Source organism: Uloborus diversus, unplaced genomic scaffold (genome assembly GCF_026930045.1).
Source record: "Uloborus diversus isolate 005 unplaced genomic scaffold, Udiv.v.3.1 scaffold_1286, whole genome shotgun sequence".
Classification (NCBI taxonomy): Eukaryota; Metazoa; Arthropoda; class Arachnida; order Araneae; family Uloboridae; genus Uloborus; species Uloborus diversus.
This window is the reverse complement of record NW_026557972.1, coordinates 23,632-50,068: the sequence shown is the minus strand read 5'-3', so window position 1 is coordinate 50,068 and position 26,437 is coordinate 23,632. Positions and strand designations below refer to the sequence as shown.

The window sequence follows — 26,437 nt, the reverse complement described above, 5'->3', positions numbered from 1 at the left end:
AACTAAAAAGGTTGGGAACCGCTGATCCAGAAGATCAACTTTAGGAGGTCGTCTGAAGTCACCTATGACCTCATAAAAAATTTCCTTATTCGGCTTATTTTGAGTGACTGGCAAATTATATATATATATATATATATATATATATATATATATATATATATATATATATATATATATAATATATATATATATATATATATATATATATATATATATATATATATATATATATATATATATATATAATATATATATATATATATATATATATAATATATATATATATATATATATATATATATTATAATGTCCAACGTTTCCTCTCCTCAAATATGGGGCATCTTCGTATTTTATGATTCAATCATCAGTCAATAAAATGAGAATATTTGAGTTCGTGGCAACCCAGCTTTGATCGCCTGTATGTTTCATTTGAAAAAAAAAAAAAACACACAGAAAATTAGAAAATTAACGGATAAATGATACAGATGAATTTCAGCAAATCAATCTATTAATGATTCAAAATATGATAACGAATCCAATAAAATGAATGTAAAAAAGTAGTCGAATTTACAATGAAATGAGCAAAAATACGACAACATGTATGCATGTACAGTAGTAGCTCGATTAACCAAGCTTCGATTAACCGAGGTTTCTGCTAACCAAGCCGTTAGTAAAGTTTATTTTTTTTTCAAAAATAATGTAAATGTTACTAAATAATGAATTTTGAATTCAAAAATAAAAATATTTTATGGGAATTTGTGTTTTTTTAAATGCATCTTTTAAAATTTAACTTGGCATTGTAAAAAATGTCAATTACTTTTTTAAAATGTAATACAAATTACTTTCTTATTTTATTGTTTTAACTGTAAAGCATTAGTTTTTGTGTTCATTTTCATATTTTTAAAAAATTCTATTGTATTTTTAGTTAATGCATTTTAAAAATTTGATTCTGGTAAGTGTTATGCAAAGTTTCTATTAAGCGAGATTTCCGACATCCGAGGCAGTAGCGGTCCCAATTAGCTCGGATAATCGAGGTTCTACTGTACAAATAAAAAACAATTAAAAAGAGTTTAAAATCTCTGCAATCAGCTGTTTCGGGGTAATTAAATCAATCCCCTTCATCGGTAGAAGAAAAATAGTTCACAAAGTCTAACAAAGGGCAAGTGAACTATCCGTTGTCTATATTTGTACGTTGGCAGACTTCGTGAACAATTTTTCTCTTCTCACAGCACCCTTCCGTTATTTCTATTATGATGTCATCGTGAAAGACTGCAATTGGATAATGTCGACATTCACCGGTGATTCCTCGGAAATATTCTGTCTGTGGTCGATGTTCTTTGTATGTGAATGTTGATATTCATTTCCCAGTAGCATGTATGTATATTAATACCATACACAATTCGCGGTACTCTTTGCCTCTCTTTGAGTCACCCCAGGATACCGCGGCGCAAATGAACACCCTTTACTTTGCTAGAGACCATGTAAAAATTTGGTGATTGCTGACTGGCAAACATGAAAAAACGTCATCCATCTCCTTTATAGCTTTATTTGCAAGCTCTAATTATTTTTCGAAAAAATATCTAGACTTTATTCAAAGGAAAGGGGGGGGGGAGGAATATGGCCGACGAGAGCTCAAAACTGTTATAAGGCCTTTAGCTGAGTAAAGTTTGTTTATATGCTGCTGCGGCACCCACTTTAGGAACCCCTGGTCTCCAGCGTTCTTCATTAAAAGCATACTTTTTATGATAATGTTGAATGAAATGCCAAAAGCTTAAGCAAGTTCAAAAAAATCCTTATATAAATAATAGCCGATGATCGAGTAACCCGCGAGTTTCAACAATGAAACTCGCGCCAAGGCACGATAATTTGATAATAATGTTCAACATGCAGGGAACGGCTGAACACGATCCGGTGACTTAACTGTTTTACTGGTAAGACTGTGTCATTTCAGGGGAATGAAGAAACGAAAAAGCGGTCAACGATGAACGCTATCTACTGGAGTTTAGGGTTAATCCACTGGAGTTAGGCTTAAAATTTCAACTATCAAAATATCAACAAACAGGCAATTGTTTCGTTAAAATGTAGAAGAAGAGAAGCATTTTTAACCCGTCATACCTTGACGGGCGACTTTCTAGTAATAGTAATAATTGTGACATTGAACAACAGTTATGGTTCTTACTCTTTTACAGTCACTGGTGCCTATTTTCCTGCATGCGATCCGGGCAAATACATCTGCGCAGGCAGTTGTCCTGCTCTACCCGATGGAATACAACTGAGCGAAGGCAAAGCTGCCATATGTCTTCGGGACACCGAGTCGGATGCCTGCGTTTGTTGGCTTCGCAATCCATCCAAACAGCTAAATACTGTATTCCAATGCACAGCAATTGTGAATGGTAAATATTGTTACCAATTTTGAAAATTCATAGATGTTATTTTTTTGTGTTTAATTTGTTGAAATGCTACATACTGTTACAAATTTTGTAAATACATTGATGTTATTTTTTTAAAAAAAAATTTTTTGTGCTTAATTTGTTGTAATTTTGCTAAATTTGGCATTTTTTCTGCCTTAAATAAAATTTAAGTTACCAAAGTTTGGAAACTGTATGTTGTTTATCCTGCTTTGCTAATGTTTAACAGTCCATGAGCGTGGCGAGAAATTCCAGAGCTATCGCCAAATTTCATAGTTTTCCCGCCATCATTTTTGGCGACTAATTTTCCACTCGAGATCGACGTTTTGAACCTAATAGATGAATGAATTTTACTAGAACACAGTGGTAGATCTAAAGAGGGGGCTATACCCCCCCCCCCCTTGAGGTCTGAACTTACACTAGATAAAATAGGAGTTTCAGAGATTTTCAGTACTGCAATACTTTTGCAAATTTATAAATATGCATCACATTTAAATAAATATATACACTAGTATACATACTGTAGTGGCATATTAAGGAAAGAGGCCGGGGGGGGGGGGCTAGAGGACTGTAATTCCTTCTCCCATTTCGTCGAAACTTAAAAGCAGATTAAATTGCGACCTGCAATGGTATGGAAAGGCTTGGAGGAAATGGTTTCATTCTGCAATCAAGGTTTTTAATCTGAAAATTTATTACTGTCAAATTACTCCAGTCATATATATTTTACTTCATTTCCAGGATAAGGGGGCCCCCTCCCCCATGAGGCCAAAACTTATTCTGGACAAAAACGAAATTTTTTCCGTTTGTTCCCTGTCAACATATTGTTTGTGACCTACTCCATAACGTTAGCTCCACATTTGTCATTTTTCCGAGCACTTGAAAGACCATTTTGGGGAGTATTTTTCATAGTTCTGAAAATATGTTCATAGATTCACCTTAAATAAATAATTTTAGCAAAGACAAGTAATGTTGTAAAACGCAATTGTAGTCGTATAAAATCTTATTTCTCTCGAACTTTGGTTGTTATAAATTACGTGATTTTCACTGCTTTACTTATCAGATACCTGAGCTTTCTAACAGGCTTTTTTGTCGCTGATGCTCTAATTTCCAGAAACGTTTATCTTTATCTAATACTCGAAGCTCCAGATGTTGACTTATAAGGTTTCTGTTATTCTTGAAGATTCATTGAAGGTTAATGCACGCCTGCCTCGCGCCTTTTTTCTTTTACTGAATGTTCTTAGTAATCAGAAAATGTGGTTATACGTTCGAAAATTGTGTGTGGTTGTTTTCAGAGTATGAAAGTTGGAAGGAAAAGCTCGTATTCAGATTTCATGATAAAATCGTCTGAATTGGTTGAAGATTGGTGTAGAAACTCTTCAATGATAATAGTCTCGATGTCAGGGCGTCCGCGATCTCCGCTCGAGTAGTGAAAAAAAGTAAAATGAAATAAAAAAGTTCTTTGAAAAGGTTAATATATATATTTTTTTAATTGAAAATTCTGTTCACAAATAACAAAAATTAAAAAGTAAAACGCCATAATTATTTATTGATGTAAATATATTTTCCTATTTGAAATTTTGTTTTCAAGCACCGGTTTTTACTGAAAAAAAAAGAGCTGATTGTTTGAAGATAGTTTCGTGTGAAAATATTTGATGCATTTACACGAAGAATTACGAGCTGAATTTCAAAACAATTGATGATATTCCCAAGAAACTGATTATATAATGTTATGAAGGTTGTGTGAAACGTTTCCATACATAATATACATAGAAAGCCCTTATGTAACAACATGAACCATGAAGTCTATTTTTACCTTTATTTTGACAGAAAAGGGGAAAAGTGGCACTGGTCGGGGAGGGGGGGGGGAGGCATCTTGACCAGCATGCTTTACCGGAATTAAGTGTTATATAAGAGTAAAGCGTATAAGTGACATATATTTTGTTTATAACGGACAAGCCTACATCGATATTTATGTAATCATAAAAAAAGTGCGAGTCCCTTTACTGTGCCTTGCTGAATATATCCTGTACATTTTTATCATCAAGGAATAAATATAAAATATATTTACTCATAAACTACTCATATAAATATATATTCTATATTTTTATAGAATATACTAATGAACAACAGATCATAAAAACACTCAAAGAAAGATTAGCATTATTATAAAGTTTGTTTACTCCCTTTTCTTGATTCACTGATTAAAGCGTTACTTCTATGTTTGACACAGTTTCACGTTTACTAGATTAGGCACTTAAATTTTTTATCAATGTGCTATTCGATACGATAGAGCAGCGTTTCTTAAACTATGGGGCGTGATTCAATGCTGGGTGACCCGTTGATTTCTCGTGCTGGACACTCTTCTAATCTATTTTTGATTTTATTAATTTTATTCTTCGACGGCTCTTTCGAAACACCCCCATTGACTTGAAAAATTCAAAATCACTTTTGCAGCCGCCAAATGTTGTTTATGATTTTCAAAAGGTTTCGGTGTCTTTAGGTAATTTTTAAATTTTAGAATATTCTATTGAAAGATATTGAAGAAATTTTTACAATGGTCACAACATGTTATTTCTTATTTGTGAATACCCAAGTTATTTTTTTTATTGTCTCTATCTATATGCATAAAAATGGGCAGTTTATTTGTACATGAATCTGTTTATGCTCCTTATACAAATCCACAGTTTTCATTGAAGCATTGTCAAATTTGGTAAAAAGTTTCCTTGATACTCAGGAATTGTCACGGGTGTTTTTGTCTCCCTATGAGGGGGGGGGGGGGAGAGAAAAACAGCCTACGTCGGTTTTCATTATGCACACACATGTTCACAATTTGCGTCGAATCTTTGCCAAACGACGCAGAGGTTCTTAAATGCTCAGGAATTCACACAGGTTTTTTTTCTCCCCAAGGTGGGGGGTGAACCTTGGGTTGTTTTGCCAGGCAATCCGTGAAAAGGAATGTTTACGCTTACTAATAACAATGACTAAATTTTTGGATTTTTTAAAAAACCGAAGAGGTCTAAATTTGAATTTTTAGTCATTAAATTGCTCTTTTCTAAGCGTCGAAACGGAATGTTTTTACTTTTTTTACTCCTGTTTTATATTTTAAGGTTGATTGTTGAATATGCGTCACTTGACACAACTTTAATTTTCGAGGTAGACCGTGCAATTCCGGGCAATGCAACTAGTTGAACATAAAAGTATGTTAACGTTTCTCTCTCTTCCAGGCACCGAATCTCAAGTCTTGTGCCAAGCGCCAAATTATTGCTTCCACCCACACCCTGAGCCCACTTGCCTCATCGTCACCCCTTGTCCTTGCCTGGAGCACAACACTGGATCTGCCTCATCTTACTTCGGGTCCTGGAGACCCGTCAAGGCTTTAATCCTCACGGGGATCAAAACAGAGGAACAAGATGATTCTCCCGTTGGTAAACAAGCTTGATTTTCTCTCCAAAAAAAAAAAAAAAATGGTTTCTTTATGTGAAGAAATTCCAAGGTGGTATTTTTTTGAAAAATATGTGAAAAATGTTGGAGTTCAGACCAAGTTGGTTAAGGTTAAGTTGAAGAACTGAGGTCCCGAAACCCTTGGATTCCGAGAAGCACTAGTTGCAGCCACGTCATTTAGGGGGACCTCCCTGAGCCTGATAAATCAATGTATCTCCAGATGTGTGGATCTGGTTTCTGTTATTTTCGATTTTATATGCATTGCTGCCGTGGGCAGGTAAAGGGCAGTACTGGGGTCGTTTCCAAAATTTTAAAAGTATTTTTTTTTTTCTGAAAGAGCATGCTTAAAAACATAGAATCTGACCATTTTTTAAATAATTTCTTTAAGTTTAATATTTTAAAAAAATTACTTAAATCGTTGCTCTTTCATCGTTTAACGCTTCTGCCGATGACATCACAAATGGTGAAATGCCATTCAAAGTTGCCATTTTCACGGTTCAAAATATTTAATTCGCATCTTTACTCACGTGTATTGGCAACGATATGGTTGGTAGCAAGCGTTGAGCGCAAATGTAATTCGCTTCTTGATTATCGTAACGTGGAAATGCGGTAGAAAAAGTCACCATAGTGCATCATTTGTGACGTCATAAAGATCACGCCTTGTTTGAAGAATCGGACATTTTAAGAAATTATTTAAAAAATAACTGTTGGGAAAATAAAAGTATTTTCTGAGTTCATTTTTTTTTTTTTTTTATTCTATCAATTTCAGTGACAAAAAGTACTACTTTTGACTAAAGGAAACAACCCCACTGCAAATTTTTCCCTTTTTTTTCATTTTTGTTACCTATTGTACGTTAGATTTATTGTACAAGCTTCCTTGTTTGGTTGCCGATGAAGAAAAAAGCGTGAAAAGCAACGTCAAGTTCCAACATTTCCATTTTGTTCTTATTTAATCGAAAACGCGTTTCTTCAAAAAACTCGGAAACTCATTTCTGCAGATACTGCCGTTTATCTGCCCACAGCAGATTGAGTATATACCTTTTGACACTTCGGGGAAATTTTGAAAATGGCGGTCGTGACTGGTTGGAATGCAAAATGCAGGATTAGGTGATCATATGGAGCGCCTAGAAGCAAAAGGATGGAAGAGTGCCGAAACCAATAATTTGGAGATAACTAGTGCAAATGTAGAGAAACTTTCGTTTGTTTTGGGGCAACAGATGATACTTGTACCCCTGGTAGGGTACTACTATACAGCAGGATTTAGAAAACAATTTAATGAAAGTCTACCTAAGGTTTGAACTCCTCACATGTTTAACTCATTATGTAAAACAACTCCACTTACATCCCATTGCTTCTCTCACTGCTTCTTAGAAAGTACACTCCAAAAAAAAAACAGCCCTGCTAAAAAAAACCTCTAGTAGACTGAAAAGTACTTCTAAAAAATCTCTGGGAAACTGAAGTTCCATGAAGTTTCCCAGTAATGGTACAGCTTCTTCTTCAAAAATCGTCAGTTTACAATTTTTTTTATCACATAAAAATTTTTTCCGTCTTTTTCTGCTTAAAAAGACGTTTTAATCTTGTTTCTATCTTAATTAGAACGAAAGATATAAGTATTTTTGTTGCATGCATTTAACTAATATTATATTTAGCTTTAAAACTTTAAACGCTCTTTTCCCCATGATGCATTTTTTCCCCGCTTTTTTTGCATTTAAGTTCTCATAAGTCAATAAAGTTAAAGTAATGAAATTTGGAACCGATCTTTTTCAAACAATTTTCTTTAATTCTTTTCGGCAAATTTGAAAAGAAAAAAAAAAAAAAAAACCCCGTTTACTTCAAAAAATATGATTCAAAAAAAAAAAAAAAAAACTTTGAATTTTTCGAAATTTTTCTTCAAATATTTTCTATTTTTTATTGAATTAATATTTTTTAAATCACCGAATAAAAATTAAATTTTAGATATTTGGGGCAGAATTAAAAAAAAAATGAAAATTGACCAAGAATATTTCAAGTTTTAGCTATTTAAAGCAACTCCATTAAAACAAAAAAATTTAAATTAAAAAAATTTATTTTTTAAATATTTGTTATGATTTTGCTTATTAAATAAATGGATCAGTGTAAAAAATTTCAAAACTCTAAACTGTTTAATATATATATATTTTTAATGTATCCCGAACCCCCTTAAGAAGAAGCTGTATTGTTTCTAGAAAAGTTTGTAAAATCCCAGTTTCCTATCTTAGAGGTTTTCTAGAAGTATTGCAGTTCTTTTTAGTGTGGTAACGATACAACTTTTTCTCAATTAACGTTGTAACGTCGCAGTTTCCTGAAGATTTTCAAGTAAATGAGCAGTTTTTTTTTTTTTTTTTACAGTGTAGATACTATTTTTATATCAGAAAGGTAGATGTTTCTTCTGTTTTGTCACTAGATTGAGACAATATAAGCTTTATGGATAATTTATTATTTTGATAAGCTATCTAAGTAATAAGCTTATGTAAGTCAGAGTTAAAACTTTCCAATGTGAGGTGATTCATTTATTAGAATCAACGCAAATATTTTAATGAATACTTTGCCAAATTTAATTAGACATTCATCGAGTTTTGTACTTGGCGTTCGTACCAGCTTGAACTTCTCGAAGTACCCTTTTTTGCTCCAATTAGTTACGTAGGTCTGATAAGAATGCAAAGAATAATTTTTAAAAAGGAGCTGATGTGTGCTCACGTGACTTCCTTTTACTCCAATTTAATGTAATTTTCCCATTATTGGTAATTTTAATGTGATTCAATAGTTTACTCTATAAATATCACCAACACTGGCCAAATTGAAACCAGATTTAAAAAAAAAACGCCCTTAAAAACGCCCGAACGCAACCAAAAGGGGAGGTGCACAACTAGACCCCACTGGTAGTCTTCGTACCAAATTTCAACTTTCTATGATATACCGTTCTTGAATTATGCGACATACATCCGCACATACGCACATTAGGGTGGATCGAAAAAAATGAAATTTCAAATCTTAATTTGGAATACCCACCAAAAGCTGTGCATGTGTAAGAACAATACACATGTGAAATATTATCAAGTTTGAACAACTCCCTGAGGGTCCTACCAAGGCTTGAATTTCTTCAAAAGTAGGAAAAAAGGTCAATTTTCCAAAATTTTTATGAAAATATCAAAATTTAAAATTTTTGTTCTAATACCATTAAAATGTTTCCTTTTAACACGCTTTTCATGTATCTCCAAAATTATTTACATTCTTTGCCGTATTAGGTTCGCACACAAGTTGGTAAAATTTCGTGAAATTTCCAAAAACTGACTTTTTTCAAGCTTTTTTACACATTGCAATATTTTTTCTTTTAAAGTCCTTTTTTTGTTGCAATGACTGTGCTGAATGCAGTTTTAAATGGAAATGAAATTATACTTTATTATATTAACAGCTCAGCACCTACGACAAGGAACGTAATTGCTTCAAACTGGACCAGTGGTAAATTGTCGCACCTTTCTAGCAATTTACCTATTAGTCCTGCGAAAATTCACATGGGACCAGCAGTTTCACCATCAAGTAGTGTGATCAGGTGACGCAAAGGGTTCTCGTATGCAGTTCTCAAATTAACCATGGGACAGGATGTCCAATTTTATTCTCCCATGGCCGCAATTGCACCGTTCTTTTTTCTGGTATATTCGTGGCCGTGCCATCACAGCCAAAAGCTAAAAGATTCTTAAGGCTTACAGAAATTTTCAGTTCAAAATTCACATTGATGTCGCGACATGTTTTCCCGTTCCAGAAGTTGGAACGCTGTGCTAATATGATGACAGAAGCTTCTTTGTTTGTGATTAGTCAATCGGCAAGAGATGGCTTCATAAGAGTAAAAATCAAATCTCGAAGTATCATGTCATCGTTTGCATCAAAAAATGATTTCAAAGAGGTTTCATGAAGAGATGTGACGAACTGACTATTTTCTGTGGCTTTAACTAACTGATACTTTTCAACTTTCTCATTTTGTGAAATATTGATGCTTATACGTCAGAGCGACTGTGTGTGATTAAATATATTCTTTGTAACCAAAGCACTTCTCTCTATGTTTTTTTAGTTAATACAACTAAATCATTCTGATAGTTTACTTCTAATGTAAAATGAGTAATAAATTTATGCTTAATACATGTGACTCGGCAGATGGAAAAGGTAGAATGGAACTCGAAATACAGCCACCTGTTTTTAGTGGATGCTGGACTGTTAATGTAATAAAGTTTAACTTCACTTCCGTTTAAAACTGCATTCTGTACAGGCGTTTTAGAAAAGAAAACTGGATTTAAAAGAAGAAATATTGCAATGCGCAAAAAAGCTTTAAAAAAGTCAGTTTTGGTTAATTTCGCGAAACTTAACGGCTTAAATGCGAACTAAATGGTGCAAAGACTGTAAATAATTGTGAAGATACATGAAAAGAGTGTTCAAAGGAAGCATTTTAACCGTATTATAACAAAAATTTTAAACACTAGTATTTCCATAAAAATTTTGGAAAATTGAACTTTTTTTCCATTTTTGGAGAAATTTAAGCCTTGGTAGGACCCTCAAAGAGTTGTTCAAACTTGATAACATTTTACATGTGTGTTGTACTTACCCATGCACAGCTTTTGGCAGGTATTCCAAATTAAGATTCGAAATTTCGTTTTTTTCGATCCACCCTAACGCACATACATACAGACATATTTACATACAGACGTCACGAGAAAGCTCGTTGTAACTAACTCGGGAATCATTAAAATGGATATTTCGCGTGTCTATACGTTCTTAGGCACTTATCCACGTCTGGTCGAGTCGAAAGAAAAACTCAACATTCATTCTGGGGTGAGCAAAATGGAAATTAAGGTCGATTTTTGAGTGAAAATTTTTTCGCGAATACAATACTTCCTCTTTTGTAACAGGAAGTGAAAAACTGATATGCAGTCCACTAATGCTATGAACTGAACTATATTTTTTAGTAACTTGAAAGAAATGAGTGTAAGTACCCACTTGGGCGCGTTGAAAGTAATACTTCTTTAAACCACATAAACATATTATGGTACTTTTCTTTTTATTAAGCATGTTTATAAGTTTCAGATATGTTGTTATTTCTCTTCCCAGCAATAAGAATCTCATTTTAAGTTTACTTTTCAAAGACGTTTAATCACAAACATTACTTTGTTTTTGCCAATCTAGGATTATCAGATAAAATGTGGCAGATATACCGCCTTATTTATCAGTTAAAACTCATGAACGATTACGATAGCAGTTTTTCTGCTGCACGTTTCATAAAAATTATTTATATTTTTTCAACAGATAGATTACAAAACATGCAGGTCATCATAATAAAGAAGAAGGTTTTGAAAAGTGTTCTTTCTTCCAAAACTAATTCTTGATACAGAATACACACACCCTTAACTAAAAATACACAGCAGTATATGTGTGTATTTTTTATTGTCTCTTTGTAATTTTATACATATAACTAGCAAAAATACCCGGCGTTGCCTGGGTTAGCAATAATTATGAGAAACAATCGTTACTTGCATTTGTTTTCTGTTTTAAGTGAAAGAACTTAAAACACACCTTTTTGACGTGATTTAAAATCTAGATTCTTCTTTACTCATAAAACTAAAGTAGCAATAAGTAAAAAGAGCAAAATAGTATTCATTTAGAAACGAAAACACGAAATTTAACATACAAATTTGAAGAATTTCCGAAATATGAAATTAAACTTCACATGTTTAAAAAGATTTATCAGTTAATACTTATTTTTTTTTTATACATAGAGTCTTACCTTCTCTGTATGTCTATTGAAGAACGAACTGTTTAAAAAAAATGTAGCCATGCGCTCCTGATCCCATTAAACTTGCTTTAGTTATTTTGGAAAATTTCAATTACTGTGGATTCTTGGTGAGATTTAAAATGTTGCCGAATTTGCGGGAATCGTTTTGGGATACCTTGGATAATGCTCCCCCTCCTTACTTTGTAAAACGGTATGTTACTAATTTTGGGGATATTTCGATAATTGGGAATCTGGCTATCTTTCTTCATTGGCGTTAATTTTTGGCTCCAGCGCCTGCGCGAGAGGTATTTTTCTTAGCAAATCAAAACAAAGAGATCGGAAATATCTATTTACATAGGGTTACTATAAATCAGCAGGGTTACCAAAATAAAATTATTTACGCCCAAAATGAGACGACCGCGCCAGATTCCCAATTATCGAAATATCCCCCTAATTTTTGTTAAAGAGATATTGTCGCCATATGTTAAGATACTTTTGGTCACCATAAAATGGCGCTAAACAATTTCAACCGAAATGTTTCCAAAATAAGTAGTAAAATTTGGCGATGGTTTGAATTTGTGCACAAAGTCACATTAATGGAAGTTTTTGTGCTGTTTATGGATTTACATAATTTAGTTGCTGGATTATTTTACAGTAAAAAATGTTTTTAAAGATTCTTTGATTGACGATATTTTGTTTACATGGTGAAAGCTGACAAACATTATTACGTAGTCTTTGACTTAAAAAACCGCGACAGTTGAAAAAACTGCCAAATGCATTCGCTACTGAAATCTTTTTGCATAAATTTTGGCGAGGTTTCTGCTGTTAGATTGGATAATGATTAAAAAATCCGATCAGCACAAATAATTAAAAAAAAACATTAATTACACTGAAGTTCCGTTTAAATGGAAAATAATCAACCAAATCTAGTTATTTTCAGCCAATCTTGGGGAAAAAAGAAAAAACGTTACTTTAAGATTTGACTTGAGAAAAGTCTGTCAGACGAAACACATAAAAATTCAACAATTCTAACTATGAACTGGGAGTTGAAATGATACACTAAATAATGAATTGGGTTGAGGAAAGCTTTCGAACATGGAACAAAAAAAGCTAATAACTCGTTTTTCATACAGCTTAGAACTTTGTAACAGATGCCATCTTCAGCAGAAAAATAAGCGCTTTCGATGGACACATAATTTTAATATGTGCACGTATTTTTTCACCGTCATATTGGGGCATTTATGCGAAAATTTGGACAAATTAGAATAAAAAAGGAACTATCAATCGGATTTTTTTCGAACTGATCTACAAACCTCCTCAGTACCAAAAAGAACAAACGGTGAAAGTTTCAGCCAAATCTACCGGGTAGTTTCTGAGATCTTAGGGAACAAATTTACCAACATTCATTTATATATATATAGAGATTATCATTATATTATTATTATATTATTATCATTCCATTACATTAAAATTAATAGTAAAAATCTTCATTAATACAGCTGAAATCCATGTCTTCGGCCGGCTAACAAAAATTGTAAAACGGTCTGTTACTAATTTTCGTCAAAAAGATATTGTCGCCAAATCCTGATATACTTCTAGTCACCATAACATGGAGCTAAACATTTTCATCCAAAATGTTTCCAAAATGAGTAGTTAAGTTTGGCGATTGTTTGAAAATGTGTAAAAAGAAAAATTTATGGAAGTTTTTGTGCTCTTTAATGGATTTGCCTAATTTAGTTTATGGTGGATTATTTTACATCTTGAAAAAAGTTTTAAAGATTCTTTTTATGGCGACATTTTGTTTACATGGTGAAAGCTGAGAAACATTGGCTTCAAAAACAGCGACAGTTGAAAAAATTGCACAAATGTATTCGCATAAGCTATTACGAAGAAGCGAGTTCCATAAATTTTGAAAATATCAACAACAGAACGTGTAAGAAAATAATTACATTTTTAGCAAGGTTGAAATCAATCTGAGTGTCCCATTCAGCGTTGAATTTATACCAATCCGGGCGGCATTAAAATAATTTTCAATATTGCTGCATATTATGAAAAACAATACGGGTGTCAAGTATTTTTAAATAAGACTAAGCTACTATACTTTTAAACACATAAAACGTTCAAAACCTGAATACTTATGAAGTGGAAAAAACGTTCAGATTTGAGTTAGAATGAGGGTTTCAGTTTTAAAATATCGTCAACAGTCCCTCTAAAAATATGTATCTGAATAAGGAAAGTAATCATCCCCCCCCCCCCTCCCTTCGGAATAAGAAAAATTTTCAAAATAACATCAACATTCTGTTTTTGGTTTTGGTTTATCCCCAGTTTTGCCGACATTTCAAACTTCCTCCCGCCTTTAATATTTTAATATATCAAAAGGTATGATTAAATAAGAAAACGGGGGGGGGGGGACGAAATGTCGGCTAAACTGGGAAGACCCCCTTTTTTAATCCCAACAGAATTAGCATAATAGCTTTAAAAAAATTCCCTTTTTAATGAATTCTCGAAACGTCATCTTAGAATATCGACGTCAGTCCCTCAAAATCAACATCAGCATCAACCATTCTGAAATAACGATAACGGCTCATCTAAAAATCTCCATTACATTAAAATTAATAGTAAAAATCTTCATTAATACAGTTAAAATCCATGTCTTCGGCCGGCTAACAAAAATTGTAAAACGGTCTGTTACTAATTTTCGTCAAAAAGATATTGTCGCCAAATCCTGATATACTTCTAGTCACCATAACATGGAGCTAAACATTTTCATCCAAAATGTTTCCAAAATGAGTAGTAAAATTTGGCGATTGTTTGAAAATGTGTAAAAAGAAAAAATTATGGAAGTTTTTGTGCTCTTTAATGGATTTGCCTAATTTAGTTTATGGTGGATTATTTTACGCCTTGAAAAAAGTTTTAAAGATTCTTTTAATGGCGATATTTTGTTAACAGCGGCAGTTGAAAAAATTGCACAAATGTATTCGCATAAGCTACTGAAATCTTTGCAAAGAGTTTGGCGAGATTTCTACTGGTAGATTGGATCATGAGTCTGATCGCACAAATAATAAAAATATAACAATAATTTCATTAAAGTTCCATTTAAATGGAAAATCAGCCAAATCCATTTATTATCAGCCAATCTTGTGAAAAAACGTTACTTTAAAATTTGACTTGAGAAAAGCCTCGAACAGTCACACGAAACGCAAAAATATTGAACAGTACAACAATTCTAGCTATCAACTGAGAGTTGAGATGATACACTAAATAATGAATTAGGTTGAGGGAGAGCCTTCGAACATGGAACAAAAAAAGCTCATATCTCGTTTTTCATACAACTTAGAACTTTTCTAACAGATGCCATCTTCAGCAGAAAAATAAGCGCTTTCGATGGACACATAATTTTAATATGTGCACGCATTTTTTTCACCGTCATATTGGGGCATTTATGCGAAAATTTGGACATATTAGAATAAAAAAGGAACTAACAATCGGATCTTTTTCGAACTGGTCTACAAACCTCCCCAGTACCAAAAAGAACAAAACGGTGAAAGTTTCAGCCAAATCTGCCGGGTAGTTTCTGAGATCTTAGGGAACAAATTTACCAAACTCCATTTTTTATATATTAAGATTGTGAAAAAAGAAGTTTTCGAGAGCAATTTTATACCTTTTGTTTTGAAAAATAATTTTTTGTGTGTTGAAAGCTTCGAATTTTGGACTATAGGTTAAAAGAATATCCCGCTGGATGGAATAAATTTTCAATGTACCAAACCATTGTAATCTGTTTTTGATGGTATATCCCGCTAATTAGAATATTTTTTCTTGGCAAATTGGCTGTTCCAATAAGCGGGCTCGACTAATAATAATGATAATAATACTGATAACAATAATGATAATGATAATAATAATAATAACATTAACATCAACAATAATAATAACAGGGATGAATACAGGGGGGACATGGAAACCATGACCCTCCCCCCTAAACCGATGACAATATTATTCATCATCATATGTGATCATAATTTAACACCTTTACAAGATGGATGGATATAGAATATCATATAACTACATTATTAGTCATTGTGTTCAACTATTTTACGAATGAAATGTAAGTTTTCTTAATCTTTTTAATTTATTGAGCAATCACGATTGCTTATTGTTCTCACTTGACCGTTTTTGGCGTCCGTGCCTTTTCCAGCTTGGACCAGGTCTGCAGCACCACCGTCCACCGGCGGCGGCGCGGCTGGTCCTGAGCACTGTCCCCCGAAATCCACTTTTGCTGGGCGGTGGCGTCCATGTCCCCACACACACCGAACGCCTACACACACACACGAACGCCTACACACACACACGAACGCCTACACAGACACCACACACGAACGCCTACACACACACACGAACACCTACACGTACACAACACTCACTCACACACATGCATACATGCACCCACACACCCACACACATGCGCCTACACAAACACACACGCTCGTGATTGCGAAAAACATAATTTGAATTCAAGATGCCAAAAATTCAAATTAATTTTTTTTAATTATTTGTTTCAGTACTGTCTAACCACGGATTGTATGGAAAAAGCAAATTATCCGGGTTTTTTCAAGTGGAAATGGAAGCATCTATTAGTTTTCAGGGATGTCAGATTTTGCAGATGTATGTTAGCCTCTAAATTAAGCAGATTCTCATTCAAATGAGCGGAATACGCGCATAAAATTTTTATTTTTCCCCTCATTCAGATGGAGTCGCCTTAGCTAGATGTTTGCCAATTCCATGCAATCCGTGGTCAAACAGTAAATATTTGAAATAATACTTCCTTCCATTGCTTCTGAAATTAATTACTAAAGTTTTTGCCCTACTAGACTCCTCACTCCTGGTCAATTTGGCACTTTTTATTCACAACTAAACTGCCATAAAATTTTCTCATCCCGAACACTTTTTTTCGACAAAAAAATGCCAGTTTACACCCACCCCTAAATAATAATGATGACAATGACGCTGATGATGATGATAATAATAATAAGAAGAAGAATAGTGATAAGAAGAAGAACAACATTAACACCAGCAATTATAATAATAATACTAATAATAATATAGTAATAATAATAATAGTAATAAGAATAATAATAATAATAATAACAACAATAATAACAACAGTAGCGTCACTACGGGGAGAGGGTCCCCCCGTCTGGGGAGTGACATCTAAAGTGGAATTGCAAGTTTTTGGAAAATATGAAGCTAAAGTGCATTTTTAAGACTACAAATTTGAGAATTTTCTAGGGCCCCCCAGACCCCCCCCCTTCTCCCACTTTTATTTGTTATTGTACATTAACCCACTTAAAATTTCGTTATAACACAAATGAAGTTGTGACGTACAAATGTAAATTGCATGAATTTCATGTTTTCATATTTTTTTTTTCTTTTGCGTTTGTAAATGAAGGGGGGGGGGGGTGACACCTAACATTACCGCCCCGGGTGTCACCCATGCTAGGACGCCACTGATAATAATAATAATAATAACAATAATCACGCTCTGATTTATTTCTTTCGCTATTTCTAAGTTTTTTTATACACGGAAAATCATTTTAATCTTTATATATTAATAGGCAATCCGTTTCATTTCGGTACCAATTTCTCCTCTGTTTGTGAACCGATTTTCTTCATTCTTTTTTGTTCAGTGGCTATTGCCGAGTCTTAGTGTCATCAACAAAATTTTTTTTGAAATCAGACGCTTATTCACGGAGATGTTAATTAAAAACGCATTTTCGTCCTAAATGGCTCTTTCTACGCGAATGGATGGTCCAATTTTTTCGAATTTGATATGATTGGAAAGGTCTTTAAAAAATACCCCAAACGAAGAAATTGTCAGGACGCCCAACGTCCAATAACCTAAATCCACTAGAAAAAAAATTTATATACAAACGTTTTTTAGTTAGTAAAACTGAAAAATTTTAATTTTGACTCTTTTTCATTCTTGAAATTCATTGTTGGAAGTTTGAGACATTAAGCTTTAATTGATTTTTTAATCCGCTCTTTCTACACAAAAAATGCATTTTAGTGCTTCGAGCTGGTATGGTTGGAAGCATTAAGAAGAGATAAAATGGAGGGAGTGAAGATTTTCATTTGTGAAGCCAAGATCCCAAGTCACGTGATAGATTTTAAAGCAAAGCATTGGAAGAAATCAGGTTTCTTTCGCTTGTTTCACGCAAAACGTGCCAACCATTCGTCGTAGTTGAGTCACGTGACTTGGAGGCCTTTGGGTCAGCTTTTGCTAAGCAAATGATTGGACTTGCTCCCTCCATTTTAATTCCTGCTCCAAGGCTGGAAAGCTCGCGATAAATGCTTTGAAACACGTTTTATCCGGTTTACCGTGCGAAAACGCAAACCCGCTAAATTGACTAGAAAAAGCGCTAGAAGCAATTATAAGTTAGTGAAAATTCATTTTTATTTGCTTTTTCACGTGGCATAATTAGCGTGTAGTAATTTCTGGATAATATTATGTATTGCCATTTCTCGCTTGAGCGTAAAGAAATGAAATTCTTGCATTTGTTTTTAGTATTGAGGTTTTTTTTTTTTTTTTTTGGTAACTACGGTCATTAAAAATATTTTCATTTTGATTATGTTATCGCGATTTTAATCTTTACTAATAATAAAGCTAAAAGTCTGTGTCTCTGGATGTCGGGATGTCTATTACGCGCATAGCGCCTAGACCGTTCTACCGATTTTCATGAAATTCGGCACAGAATTTGTTCGTAGCACTGGAGTGAGCACCTCAAAGCGATGTTTAAAATTCGATTTTGTTCTTTTTCTTTTCCAATTTCAAGAACATTTTACGGAGGAAATTGTCATAACGTGGAACCGTAACATGGGCGAGCAAATGAATACTGCAAATTGGCAAGAAATTCATCATCCATTATTTGTAAATATACAGGCGAACCAAATGACCTTTTGATTTTCTACTACGGGCAAAGCCGTGCGGGTACCTCTAGTATTTGTTAATGCTCTAATATCTTATACATATTTCTACTATTATGTAAAAATGATTTTCATTTGTAATTGTTTTATATTAATTTTGGGTCATCTTTATTTCTTTGCAGAAAAAGTCACAGGAGACATAAGAGAATTTAGTTTGAAGCATTTACTTTTTTTAGTAGCATTTGTGATTGCGCCGCTATTTTGTTGGTGCCTCCTGTAAGTATTACAGATTCATAATGATTTGAAAACATATTTATTAAACATTGCTTCCTGATTTTTTTTTTCGTTTATTTCAAATTATTTTCATTAATTTTCATTGCAATTTATCTTTATTTTAACGCGTAACAAATTTATTATTTTTAATTTTATTGATTTACCTTTCTTTTTAACGCATCATTGCTTACATGTGAAATTTTTCTTGTTTTTGTTCTGCGGCTAATTTTTCAGAAATGTGTTTGTAATTGTGAGACGTGCATGGTAAAAGCTCCTAACATGGGGTATCTTTTGTTTTTTCCCTTACAACTTACGTAATTAATAAAACAAAAATAATATTGAGTGTAACATGAAAGGCGGGATTTCTGACTAACCTTAGGATCATTTCAGCTCAAAAGCCTTAGCGAAAGTTTTTTTTTTTTTCAAAAATTGGGAAAAGGTATGTTTACACAGAATGGCTTCTACTGTTAGGATACCATAAAAATAACACTAGAACACAACTGTTTGCATTTAACTAATGAATGGGGTTGTTTCCTTCAGTCAAAAGTAGTACTTTTTGTCAATGAAATTGATAGAATAAGCCAAAAAAAAAAAAAAAAAACATGGACTCAGAAAATACTTTCATTTTCCCAACAGTTACTTTTTAATTAATTTTTTTAAATGTCCGATTCTTCAAACAAGGCGTGATCTTCATGACCTCACAAATACAAATGATGCAAATGATGCGCATCTTTCTACCGCATTTCCACGTTATGATAATCAAGAAGTGAATTACAATTGCGCTCTACGCTTGCTATCAACCACATCGTTGCCAATACACGTGAGTAAAGATGCGAATTAAATATTTTGATTCGTGAATGGCAACACTGAATGGCATTTCATCATTTGTGATTTTCTATCATTTGTGATTTAAATAATTTTGTAAAAATATTAAACTTAAAGAAATTATTTAAAAAATGGTCAGATTCTATGTTTTTAAGCATGTTCTTTCAGAAAAAAATACTTTAAAAATTTTGAAAACGACCCCATTATTGGTACTTAAAACAAATGATAGTCTTTCTCGATTACCAGCACAATTTACATGAGTTTATTTGAGGCATTTTTGGTATCGACTCCCTTTTTCTCACCCCTGATCATTTGAAAATGACCCTAAGTAATCACACACCGTTTCAATTCCACTTATCCGAGCTTCTTTTTCTGAATGCAAGGAAACTTTCTCCGCCACGAAAATTGCCTATTTTGATCGACATTGCACGCTCCCCCATATTGCTCACTTTTCCGAGCTCATTTTCACTTTCAATGACGTGCATTAATTATCCTTGAAGCCAAATAAATACTGAACAAGAATGTACTTAACGTTACATAGGAGAAATAAAAAGTTATATAGAGTTATCATTTTCAACGCATAAAACAGCGCAACCTGATTACAGTAGAAAAAATTCGGAACTGCGAAACAAGCAAATACAGCAACACCTCGTTTATCCGGAGCAAATTTGCAGCTGTGAAAAATGATATTAACATAGATAATTTTAAATAAAAGTTGCAAGAACGTAGTTATAAGTATGCCAAACATTCGCCTTTTCTTTTGATTCGTTACAGATTTGATTTTGATTAAATCTACTCCAGATTGATTGTACAATTAATTATGGTGTAATATTAAGGGTGTTCAAATGATCCAATAGTTTGTTTAAATTTCGAAATGTCTTGAAGGTACACAGACTAAAACGAGACATCATGGTGCAATCATGTTTTTTTCGCCCCGAAATAGAGAAAATACCCGCTTTCCCCACGGCTGTTTTTTTAAATTGAAATTCCAATTCCACCTTCTTGATAATTTCCAAGGGAGTCATGTGTCCAGGAGACTTGATGAGTGTTAGATATCGAGTCACAACAATCATTCTTTCCTCAAACAAATGCCAAGCAATTTTTTACGGCATCCATATACTGTAGTTTCGCTCTTGTCAACGATCATCACTCTGAAATAGTCATAAGAGGTTCTCTGCCTCCAACTGTGTCATGGGTATTCAAAACTGATGATCATTATTAAGCGTGAAATTGTAGTCTCTGATGCGTTATTTTCTACTCCCAGCTCTGTTATAGTTATTTCAGACTGATAATTAATGATTAGCGTAAAACTGCCATCACTGGATGCGGTAACGAACTATTTTGTGTTTGTTTGTAGTTCTACCTTGTTGTGGCTACCGCTCTAAAAGTGTACTAATTATTTCTTTCAGAAATTTCTTCCACGAAGGCAAGTGTCGAAAGAAATCCCCTCAGCCCCCACCCGAGGCTCAGCCCATCCCTACTGCCAGAGGCTCGACGGTGGACAACATGAACAACGAGGATGGGGATCATCAGCAGACTCCATCTTGCCCTCTCTCTATCAGCAGCAGGTCTGCTTCAGTCACTTCACAGAGAGTTATTCCTCCAGATGGTGCCCCTACCGCTCCCGAAGAAGTGGCAGTGGTTGTGTGTGCGGCAGCAGAGCCCCAGAACGTGGTCAAGTGGGAGAGTCCCCCTTCTTACTTCGACACGCCGGACAGCAGGGTAAGTTTCTGACACCCAAAATTTCTAATAATTCTAAATCAGCTGTTGAAGCAAATATTTTTTTTAGAAATAGTTAAAATTTTGCTATTAATCTTATTACACAATCCAGTCACATCAATGTTACCACTTGTTGAAATCCAGAATAACCAGAGTGGACCACTGCCAGACATACAGGTTGAGTTAATTAGATTCCTGAAGTTGTTCACCGGAATGTTGAGCCGCGCCAACTCCTGTGCCGTGGCCAGCTGTGCTAGGTTATGCAGTTGAGAATTCATGGTGTGAATAACCCAATCGAGGTGGTCCCACAGATTTTCGATTGGTTTCAAATCCGAGAAATTTTCTACGTAAGGAAGTACGTAAACTCATCCTGGAGCTCTTTGAACCACTCACGTACACTGCGAGTTTATGACACGTCGCATTGTCCCGCTGGTAGATGCCATCATCCCGAGGAAAAACAATTCGTATGTAAGGGTGAACATGATCGTCAAGGATAGATACACACTTGTTTTGATCCATCGTGCCCTTCACAGTGTATCCAGAGAACCAGAATGCCACGAAAACATTCACAATACCATAATATTCCTTCATCCATCTTGGATCCTCCCGGCAATTGTTGCAGGGTGTTTACCTTCAGACATTTTATGTTGTATACGCCGATGTCCATCTGTCTGATGAAGCATAAAACGTAATTCAATGTAAAAAGTCACCTTTTCCCACTCAGGTGTAAATCCATTTGCGGTATTGTCTTACAAACTTCAGTCTTCGGCAGCCGAAGAGCAGAGGCCAGCATTGGTGCATTAACTATGTGTCTGCTGCGGAAACTCAGCACTTTATACGCAGTATATAACGTTCGCTGAACTATCGTTGTGGAGGTACTGTTGGTAGTCATTTGAGGCATCTGGGCGGTCAGTTACTCAACAGTTGCATTTCTGTTCACCTGAATGCATCTCCGCAGCCGTCGTTCATCTCTTCTTATCTGCGACCCGTGGTGCACGACCACGTGGTGCACCCATTTGCCTTGTCACTGATTTTGGATAGTGCCGTTTTGACATGCATAGCACACTTTTACCACGGCGACTCGCAATAGTTTACAAAATTAGCCGTACCGAGAATGCTTCCACACTTGAGCCGAAAGCCATTGTTCATGCTCTTTTGAACTGCGTAGAAATCTCTCCATTTAAGCATGACTGGAAAAACTGAGCTGCCCTTGGAATGCGAATGCCTACAACACAGTTCATATATTCACCAAATTTGCTGCAGACGCGTGCCTTCTGCGATTGGTTATTTAAGTTTACGTCAAAAGTAGACAGTGGTCACATTAATATAACTGGACTGCGTAAATACTAGTCAGTGGATCATTAAATCAGTAGTGCCAAGGGGAAGGGGTACAATACACTTGGAAACACCGATAATTTGTTAACAAAAAAACTTAACAGTAGAATTTTTTTCCGTTTCACTTTTTAAATATTTTCCATTGTATGTTGCTTTTTTATAACTAACGTGCTGATGTGTGCATCACATGACTTCCTTTTACTCTAATTTAATGTCATTTTCTCATTATTGGCAGTTTTAATATGATTCAATAGTTTACTCTCAAAATATCACCAACAATGGCCAAATTGAAACCAGATTATTAAAAAAAATCGCCAAATTTGTCGCCAAGTTGGTGACAAAACTTGGCGACCAAAAGACTGGCGATACATCGCCAAGTGTCCGCCAAATTATAACACCACTTGAATTCACATCGAAATTAATAATGATTTTCCTTCAAAAATGGGCAAAAGACCCCCTTTGGAGCAACGAATGCAACCAAAAAGGAAGGTGCACAACTTGACCCGCCTATGAGTCTACTTACCGGATTTCAACTTTCTAGGACATTCCGTTCTTGAGTTATGCTATATACATACACACATACACACATACGCACATACATACGTACATACAGACGTCACGAGAAAACTCGTTGTAATTAACTCGAGGATCGTCAAAATGGATATTTCGGGTGTCTGTATGTTCCTAGGCAAATATCCATGTGTGATCGGGTTGAAAAAAAAAATTCAACATTCATTTGGGAGTGAGTAAAATGGAAATTAAGGTCGATTTTTGGGTGAAATTTTTTTCGCGATTACACTACTTCTTTTTTTTTTTTGTAAAAGGAAGTAAAAATGACTGTATGTAAATTAATACATGGGTCTGTTAAAAAAACAATCGTTAGGTGAGTGTCAGACATACAGGCATACGTTCGCCACCATTGTTCTAGGTTGTCTACACTTTGTTACGACATTTCAGAACTTTACCGGCAAAGTTTAGAAAAGCCTTTTAGATTCAAATCGTTTCATTAATCCTTTAATTTAAATTCACGTTCAAACGTATATTACATCAACTAGCACGAAAGGAAAGAATATAATTAGAGAAACGTCTGAAAAATGACTTTTACTACTCATACAAGAACCAAAAAGGATATTTTGATGAATTCTTCCATTGTAGTTGACAGCAGCTCTTAATTTGCTTAGGAGCTCACATTAACTCAGATTCTGCATTTTTTTTTCAAGTTTGTGCTAATTTTCGCACAGTTGGCGGAATTTAGAGTAATGAAAAATTAAACTAAGTTCTGAAGATTATAAGGCTCCCACACTTCTTTCGTTAGAAGTTAAGCCCTGCTTAACAATTTACATGGTATGAAACTCTTTTCGTTTTGCATAGGCAAACTAAGCACACTTTTCATTTCTATTGATAAGAAAATTTTTACACATTATACAGAACTATGACTTATTTTTTATTATTTATGTTTGAGTACGCATTCTGAAGATAGAACTCTATACTACAATTTTTTTATTATTATTATTTTCCTAAATTTACTTACTTTGTAAATTGAGCTTTGTTGAGGCAGAATATAATTATACAGTACAACCTCTCTTTTATACCAGCCTCCGTTTATGCAGATCAAATGTGTAGAATAATATATATATATATATATTGGAGGAACGGAACTATAGGTAATCCAAATATTTGTTTTTTGTTTTGATTAAACGTACAACTCCTGCATAGAACGCACAATAAAGTGTAGAACTAATTTAACAAACAATATGACGTACTTAGGAGCGTCAGTTCGACATCGCTGCAACTGAATTATAAATGGTAAAGTATTTGCGAGAAACGGTACTAAGTAGTTGTGTTAAAGCTTGACCAAGAAGAAAAGGCGGATGACCTTGGAGTGAAAATATCATTTTGTATCATTTGCAAGACGTAGAATCAGCCAGAAAGTGCTAAGTAGTTAGAGGCGAACTCAGTGATCCTATTATTCTATTATAAAATATTAACAAAAAACCTAGTACAGATGATACAAATGATGTTTCTGCTTCAAGGTCCTCTGCCATCTCTTCGTGGTCAAGCTTTAGTGCGCATCATTTTTTGCTGTAATAAAAAATAAATCTGCTTATTTAAGAACGTGCTTTGCTTATTACCCGGATTACCTTTGCCCCCCCCCCCTTAGTTCAGATAAACAAGGTTATACTGTAAGAGCATAGTATTTTTTTTTTATAATGGATTCAAAATATTTTATCTGCCGACAATCTTGAGGATACACAAGCACTATGCAACTTTTAAAACGCAAGGTATCCTGAGTGCGAAATTTCCTCAACTTGCTATCAGCATAAACATGCTTAACAATCGGTCTAATTATCATTGTTTAACTTTCCTAACAGCATGGTTTTGATGAACTATTCTATACCTATCCTGATGATGCACAGTCATTTTTACAACACCTTTTTTTTTTTTTCAGGGCCCTGTTGACTATGGTCCACCACCATCCTACGAAGATGCTGTATTAGGACCAAACGCCAATGGCCCTCATTTGTGGCAAACTGTGTATGTAGTTCCTTCTGGGCCGCAAGATCATGTTTGATCTGTTTACTGCAAAAATGAAGCATTTTTCAACAGTCAAGGAAATGTTCTTTAAAAAAGTGATTTTCATACATTTCAATTTAGTTGAAATAGTCTTTTATTTTTCGATCAAATCGATACGACCGGTGCAAATTGCTCAAAACTTTATTAGAGATTGGCGCGGTTTTCTGTAAGTATGCGTACATCATACAATAGAATCACAAGAAAATGTACTAAAGTGTGTTTGAGTTGGAGCCTTTACAAAACTTACAATATAGTGCCATGATTGCAGCTGCATTATTTGTATTCGAGAAAGTTAAGAATGATGTCAAGACTTTCATCTTTTCATAAGACAATGTACATCAACGTACACCATTGGAAGAGTTTTTCTATATCTGGCTTCTCGAAAAAAAATGTAGAAACAAAAAACAAAAATTGATGTGGTATATTGCAAGTCAATAACTTTTTACCGTAAAAATTATAAAAATTGATACGAGAGGCAGTTAGAAGCAAAGGGATGTAAGTGCCAAAATTAAAATTTGTAGCTAATCAGTACTCTATTTTAGGGCAAGAGATGGTACAGTAGCTCAAGTGGGTGCTGCTGTATAGCATGATTTAGAAAAGAATTTCTTTGAAAGTCTACTTAGGATCTATACTTGAAATGCGTTTTGCTCGAAACTTTAAAAAGTCCACTTATATACCATCCTTTTGCTTCTCACCGCCTCATATGGTTTTAAAAGCAATGTTAATCTGCAGCTGAAGTTCTAGTTGCCTTTGCCCAACTTTTAAATTTAACGTTTGCGATGGGTGACGATGTCCTGGTACTTTTCATCGATGTAAAACTATATTTTATTTTGAGCTTATACAAAAAATATTTTTATTTTGAGATTGTACAGAAAAATATAAAAGGTTTTTAAAAGTTCCACAAGATTTTTTTTTTTTTAGCTAAAAGATTTTTTTTACGAAAGTGTATTAAATTTTAAAATGAAAAGCTGGATTTTCTTTGTCAGAACATAAAAATACTCACCGACTTTCTTTTTTTCAAAAGGCTTAATTTAAAGTCAGCTACAAGCGATGTACAGAACAATCGAGGAATTTAACGTTTATATCCTTAATGTATCACTTTTTATTCGTGTGAGGCAAAATATTCTTTATCGATCTTTCGATAAAATATCGTGTGTCGGATTAT

At 34.1% G+C, this 26,437-nt stretch overlaps 1 protein-coding gene across 1 annotated transcript; it reads left to right on the top strand.

Moving 5' to 3' along the window:
• Nucleotides 1-597: 597 nt before the first annotated feature.
• LOC129232572 (uncharacterized) lies at nt 598-25,358 on the top strand. The gene is made up of 6 exons (XM_054866704.1): nt 598-670; nt 2,190-2,393; nt 5,633-5,833; nt 18,729-18,822; nt 21,054-21,366; nt 25,148-25,358. The coding sequence occupies exons 1-6, from the start codon at nt 598-600 to the stop codon at nt 25,268-25,270; spliced, it is 1,008 nt and encodes a 335-aa protein (XP_054722679.1). The 3' UTR covers nt 25,271-25,358.
• Nucleotides 25,359-26,437: the final 1,079 nt, after the last annotated feature.